Source organism: Heliconius melpomene, chromosome 19 (genome assembly GCF_056956725.1).
Source record: "Heliconius melpomene rosina isolate 202511_hmr_F chromosome 19, ASM5695672v1, whole genome shotgun sequence".
Classification (NCBI taxonomy): domain Eukaryota; kingdom Metazoa; phylum Arthropoda; class Insecta; order Lepidoptera; family Nymphalidae; genus Heliconius; species Heliconius melpomene.
Genome location: NC_140407.1, coordinates 2,999,644 through 3,006,573, shown reverse-complemented (window position 1 = coordinate 3,006,573; position 6,930 = coordinate 2,999,644). Strand labels below are relative to the sequence as shown.

The 6,930-nt window shown below is 32.0% G+C and overlaps 1 protein-coding gene across 1 annotated transcript; it reads right to left on the bottom strand.

The window, feature by feature from the left end:
* Nucleotides 1-298: 298 nt before the first annotated feature.
* Nucleotides 299-5,075, bottom strand: LOC146528347 (uncharacterized). Its single transcript, XM_085202626.1, has 5 exons — nt 4,652-5,075; nt 3,377-4,445; nt 2,030-3,209; nt 1,648-1,850; nt 299-1,097 (listed from the first exon to the last, which is right to left on the bottom strand). Exons 2-5 carry the CDS (start codon nt 4,424-4,426, stop codon nt 435-437), a joined length of 3,096 nt encoding a protein of 1,031 aa, XP_085058752.1. The 5' UTR covers nt 4,427-4,445; nt 4,652-5,075; the 3' UTR covers nt 299-434.
* Between the last annotated feature and the right edge of the window lie 1,855 nt (nt 5,076-6,930).

Sequence of the window (6,930 nt, the reverse complement as noted above, 5' to 3'; positions counted from 1 at the left end):
ATTACCCGTAACAATGTGTTGGAAAAATATTGTCAAGCCATTTCCATTCAATTGTGTAGACGCCGCTGGAAATTAAACTCTTTGTGTGAGTTTTGCTTTATTTTTAGAACCTTCCGTTTTTAATATTTTCAACTAAATAAGCCTTAATTTGTTTAAGTTTGTTATCAAGATTATTTATTATATTAATAAAATGTACTAGGTTTGAGTCATTGCAAAATACGTAGTAATTAGTATCGTCTGTTTAAAAGACCCACTTCAATTATCTATTCATTAATATTATTAACCATAAAATAAAAGATAAAACTGTAAAAATCTTTATTTACACGCATGAACAAACATCTACATAAATATATCGTATAAAACTATATAAACTATATAAAATTAACAGTATCACGTAAAATTAATCACACATTTATAACAACCTATCTCACAACTCATACTGTTTTAGCTTCACTATCTTTTGTTTCTTTACTTTTATTAACTTCTAGATTGATCTTTGGTTTATGGACACCAGGTATTTCTATTGGAGGTGGCGTTATAGGTACTAAGCTACCATCTTCTTCAGCAACTTTAAGTCCAATGGTCGCACCAAGCTTTGCACTAGCTTGCTTGAAAGTGTCAGATAATTTAACTTGAACGACGTTAATACACATAGATGTTAAAGCAAGACCAAATACTAAATATAGAATAGAAGCCATCATAAACATAGGATGATCGGGAACCAAATCTCCCAAGCCGATAGTAGACATAGAAATAAAAACAAAATAAAAAGACTCAAAGAAATTCCATGTCTCCCATATGTTGTATCCAACAGCACCAATTATAATATAAACCACTAAAATGAATATAGCAACGGAAATCGGTAAATTAAACTCATCGTCTATTTCGAAGACAGAAGGAGCTGGAGTATCGGGTTCTGTAACATTTTCAACACTTAAAGTTCCCGGTTTTGGGGGTAACGGTGGTGGTACATCGCTAAGCTTCCTTTCCACCGGTGGTGGATGCACCGGATGCTCGCCTTCTACGTCTTCCTCAGAGAATATTTGAGATGGTCGACGAACCACGTCATATACCTCCTTAAGGCCTTTCATTACCTCCTGAAATTAAAATTGTTACGTGTTATCTTTCTTTGACAAAAATATTTTTTGATCTCCTCAGTGTATAACAATTTGTAAAATGCGAGCGACATACGGCTCGCAGCAAAATCATTATTCGTTTCCTCGCAAAAGAGAAATGTACGCTTTGTTTCCTTCTTAAAGCAGTAATTTGAAACATTTCCTAAGATGAATGCTATAATAAAAATTTTCTATATGTAGGTACTCTTATTCCTTTACGTTAGTATAAATGTGAAATAAAATAATTCTATCGAGAGAATAACATAAAATCGTTACTTTGATTCCTTTATAACGTTCCTGTTTTTATATTCTTATGTACTCGTATTAACATTATATGTCAATAATATTTTTTTACATTTGTTACAAATTTATAAGGGAAAAGCGCCGCCCAAAGCGCAGGTTCAGGTCCCGCTATGTTCAAACTTTTATACAATTTCTAAATAGGTATTTTTATTTCATAAGTGTAATACTTTAAAAAATGTACATAATTATGTAGATTTTTTTACTATATTATATTAAAACATTGATTTACCTGCACAGGCGCTGTTCTTCGGACCCTTCTACAACTTCTCGTATAATAAAATCGGCGAATAAAAGCCCAAAAGAATTTTATGATTCTTGTGAAAAGTTTTCCAAAATCAGCCAACACAATCAGGAATAATGGTATACCGATAATAGCGTAGACAATCGTAGCCACTCGACCGTATGTTGTTTTAGGAGCAATATGACCGTAACCTGGAAAACATTATTGCTTTACTCAATTATATATTATGTTTTATTATCATATATTTTACTTTGGGTAACCTTAAATATCATTAACTATGTGTTACATCCATTAAAAATACATTGTGATTGTGAATATAAATAAAATATGTGCGCGCTTGTCAATATCTAATTTATTTAATTATTCTTACCAATAGTTGTTACTAGTGTCAAGCAGTAGACAAAAGAATTCATAAAATTCCAAGATCTTTGTCCACTATAAGATGTCACTCCAGCTTCGTGAGCGGTATGAAGTTGTTCTTCAAATTCATACAATTTTCTTCTAGCTAGAGACTTCCACTCTTCCTCTTTCAAACGATAGCTCTCTCGCCACAGGCTTTCAATGAAGTCTCTTTTAACATTCCTTGTGCCACATTTATAGGCATTTTCAAATGACCCTTCAAAAGTTTTAAACATCATCCCACCCAAACCACACATTATAATAAGCAATAATAAATCACAGAAGCACCTGTTCCTTAAAAACACAATTTTGTCGCATTCAATTCTATTATCAATTTTAAATTGTTGCCAATTTGCAATGAATTTAAAACGTGAAGTGGTACTTTTATTTTTACTATCTTTTTTTGTCTTTTGAGATTCTTTTTTAGTGACATCTTCATCTGCTTCGGTTTCTTTTCCTTGACTTTTGCTTGCAAGAGACCTTTTTCTAAGTGAAGATTTTAGCATGATATCATGCTTTTCATAGTCATCTTGAGCTGTGATTATATTGCTTTTTATTTTACTTTCTTCTTCTTGACTTAAAAGATTAAGTTTTCGAGTCAGTTCAGCTGATCGTTCAAGTAAATCGAACTCGTATTCATTTTCACTGGGTGAACTAGAATAACAACTGGAAGTATATTCTGACTGGCTGGCATCGACGTAACCAGAGCTACGTCTGCTATGCTTTTCATATTCACGTTTCCCGACTGGTTGTGAGGTTAAGCTGGATAATATTTCCCTATCACTTATAATTTGTATTGTTTTTGGACAAGATATACCTCTCGTATGTCTTAAATTTACTGGAGTTTTATTGGGCGTTTGTAATGTTTTACTGTATTGCTTATACGCAGGTGGTACTTTTGGATCATCTTTTGGTATAGACAAGCTGCGTGCTCTGGCTTTCTGCATCAACTCTATGATTTCTCGACTTGTTTGACTCATTCCAGTACCTGTTTTTTCTAAAGCTGTATCTTCTACTCTAGCTACTGAATGTGATCGATTTGCTCTTGGAGATTTATTTTTCATAAATCGACGAGGTGTTGGTACTACCTTACGCCTAACACTTTGTTGATATATTTGATCTTCACTCATCTCACTTTCACTAGTTTTACTCTGTAAATATTATGACGAATGCTTATTAGTGCACTTCATTTCTATTATTATACATTATTATATAGATTAATTTGCATGTATGTATATTATTAAATGAAGAGGTAATAGAGTCCTACCAGTAAAGTAATGAATATTAGAATCAAAAATATTTTGAAATAAGCACTGACCACTATTCTAGATGACGATTTACTTCTTGCTGGTTTGACTGGAGGCACTTTAGACTGTTGTTCATTTATTTGCCTTGGTAGCGCTTGCTTTGCAACTACTGGCTTTGAATCAGCTGCAATTTTTGTACTTGGTGTCCGCACAACTCTTTCTCTCACTTCTACCACTGGTTTTTGTTCTTGTGTCAATTTTTTACTTGGCGTTCTTTCTACTTGTATTATCTTAGTGACTAGTTCCCCAGGAGTCGGGGTGGGTGTTTTGGTGATTTGTTTTTTCTCCTTCGTGTTATTAATAGTTTCATCTTTTTTTTGTACAATTTTAATTTTATCTGTCGATTTTTTTATTTCATCGGGGTACACATTTTCTTCTAATTTCTTGGGTGCAGAAAAAAATTGTACCTGATCTTTTCCTTTAGGAGACGTTGGTGGTGACAAGGAATTTCTTGTGCTTATTACTTCAGTTTCATTACTTAAGGAATCTCGATTATCTTCCTTAGGACTCAAAATATAATTAGTACTAAGCAACTTATTCCCAGGATCAATAAAACTTCCTTTTCGTTCTAATGTAACAACTTCTTCTTTATCTGGTAACGCAAATGGTGAAATACTTCTTCTTCGTCTTTCATTTGCTGCCGTTGCTCTAGCTTCTAAAATCTCATCTGTATCAATATCATATACTGGATCCTTAGTATTAGCTTGTTCCTGAACTAATCGTCTCATTTCTTCATAAGTATTATCAGCTTCGATTTCCCTGGAGGTACGATTTGGATTCATCTCTTCATCATCCGATGTAGTATCTTCGTGAGGAACAGCAACCCGGCTTGGTTCTGGAGTCTTTTCTCGTTGCCTTGTTGCTTGTCCTCTATTTTTGGACAAGTTTCTTCGCTTTCGAGTAGATGCAGATTGCACTTCTGGTTCGGCTTCCATTTCAGTTTGATCTTTTATTTTTGATGATTTAGAAATAATTCTGGCGCTTGTTTGAACACCTTCTGACTTGTTTATAGGTATTTTTAGAGTTACTGCAATGCTGTGATCACTTTCATCGTCACTCATGTCGGGATAAAGAGGCCTCCTGAAATCACAAATAAATAACTGTACGAAAATGTTATCACAAACGTGATCTATCGAAATAATACGATTCAATCAAATGTTATAAAAGTATCTAGTTAGTGTTATGTACATTTGGCAATATTTTTACTATTAGCTGCCAATAAACTTGGCGATGACATATTAAACTAAGTTCAGAACTCAGATATTGATATTTAAATTGTGACTTACCATTTTGAAGTGCGCTTTCAAGCATTGGGGTCACCGTCGTTCTATTAAAAGATTCTATTTTCAGTATCTTGTCATGAAGAATGTAAACAAATAGTGTTCAAATATGATATGTTACATTTTTATCACTATATTTCTCATAAAATATTAATAAAAACGTCGAATAGAATTAATAATAGGTTATAATATAGTTAAAAAACACGAATTTTCTCTATTAACGTTTAAATCGCGTGGAGACTGAGCTCAAGTGCGCCAAGCTTGCCGGGCAGCGATCCAAAATTAAACACCTACAAGTACTCAATATATTTGTGTGAGTTAAAATTGTTAACACAACCAGTGAAAGTTGAACTTCTAGTGAAAGCGAACATTTGATTTTATTAAACAATCAGTTCAATTAATATAATAATAATGGTAAATAATGATACATATATATATACCAGATTAAATATAATATTATTTTTAGTACATTTCTGCGAAAAAAATACAAAGAAAATTTTTGCGAGTGCCGTATAAGATTAATAGAGAAGAACTATATATACAATTACTTATACAATATTATATGTAACACTTTTTATTAGATGTGTCTGTAAATAGCCTAAAAGCGAAGTTTCTATTTATATTTTGCAACGCATTTTAATAAACGGTTTTTGACCCTGTTGCGTCGTATCGGGCTTTCATAATGTACATATTGCTTTTTAATGTTTCTTATATTGCAAATATACAACTCCTACGTTACTATTGTATATGAGATGCTCAAAAGCAACCCATAAACGACACTGCTAATTGTACAAAATTGAAATTTAATATTTAGACTCCTTGAGGTTTGTAGGGAAACACTAAGAGAGAATTCCCTAATTTATTTCTGGGAAGCAGGAAAAAAAACAGGATTTTGTATCTCTGTAGCCCACCACAACAAAAGTTGCAAGCTGATACTCGTAACTCATAATCTGTGGTCAGGCTACACAACGTAAAATGTAAACTTTAGAATTTCCGTTGCTTAACACTAAATAAGAAAAGCAGAGAACGGAGTAAGTAATATATTAGTCTTATCTACGTAGACGCAATACCTTCTTACCACGATAAATAAAATATAAGAGATTTTCTATTTCTTTTAAATACCTTGACTTAAAAAGAAACTCTTATCTTGAATAAGAAAAAAATGTACAAACGTCAAAAACAACGAGCATAAAAAAATTCTAAGTACTTTGTCAAAACAAACACTTCATCTAATGTGTCTAAGGCTAAAAGCCTGCACAGAACAGTAAAGTATTGTGTCCCTGCTGTTTACTTTGAAAACAAGAACAAATAAAATTACTCTGCTTTCTATGAGCTATTTGAGGTAATGTAGAAAAATAAAAATGAAAATTCTGTTATTTTTTGAATAATTGCTTGAACGCCTGATAAAATAATCATAGCAACACACGTTTTAGCCAATTTGCTATACAATTGGGAACTTATGTACCATAATTATTTACTATCTACATATATCTTAATAAACAAATATTTTACATATCTGGCTATTTATATCTATAGTACTATTTTATTAACCATTATAAAAAGAGTATTTTGCTTCAAGTCCACTGAAACTAAAGTGAAGTTAAAGACCAAAGCTCGCCTTTTGTTTATTTTTAATTACTTCACTCGAGGGAGGACAAGTTAGATATTATTATAATACTAGCGGACGCGCGCAGCTTCGCTTACGTATTTAGGGGTGAATTCCAAAAAAACCACGAAACATGTGTTCAATGAAATATTTTTAAGAGTCTAAATTTCAAATTTTATAAAAATCGGTGGTGATTTAATGATTTTTCCATACAAACTTTCAACCCCTTATTTGCACCCTGAGGGGGTGAATTCTAGAAAACCATGAAACACATGTTCAAATTAATATTTTTAAGAGTAAATTTAAATTTTTATAATAATCGGTGGCGTTTTAAAGATTTTTCTATACAAACTTTCTACCCTTTATTTGCACCCTTAGGGGAAGAATTCAAGAAAACTTGAAACATGTGTTCAATTAAATAATTTTAAGAGTCTGAATTCCAAATTTTATAAAAATTGGTGCCGATTTAAAAAAAAATCTATACAAACTTTCAACCCCTTATTTGTACCCTTACGGGGAGAATTCTAGAAAACGATGAAACACGTGTTCAATTAAATACTTTTAAAAATCTAAATTTCAAATTTTATAAAAATCGGTGCCGATTTAAATTTTTTTCCATACAAACTTTCAACCCTTATTTCACCCCTTTAAGGTTAAAATTTTTCAAAATCCCTTCTTA

Coding starts and splice junctions, on each gene's coding strand:
- LOC146528347 (XM_085202626.1), bottom strand. CDS start 4,426: ATGAGTGACGATGAAAGTGATCACAGCATTGCAGTAACTCTAAAAATA. Junction 3,210..3,376: donor AATCGTCATCTAGAATAGTG/GTCAGTGCTTAT, acceptor TAATATTTACAG/AGTAAAACTAGTGAAAGTGA. Junction 1,098..1,647: donor GAAGAACAGCGCCTGTGCAG/GTAAATCAATGT, acceptor TTTTAATTTCAG/GAGGTAATGAAAGGCCTTAA.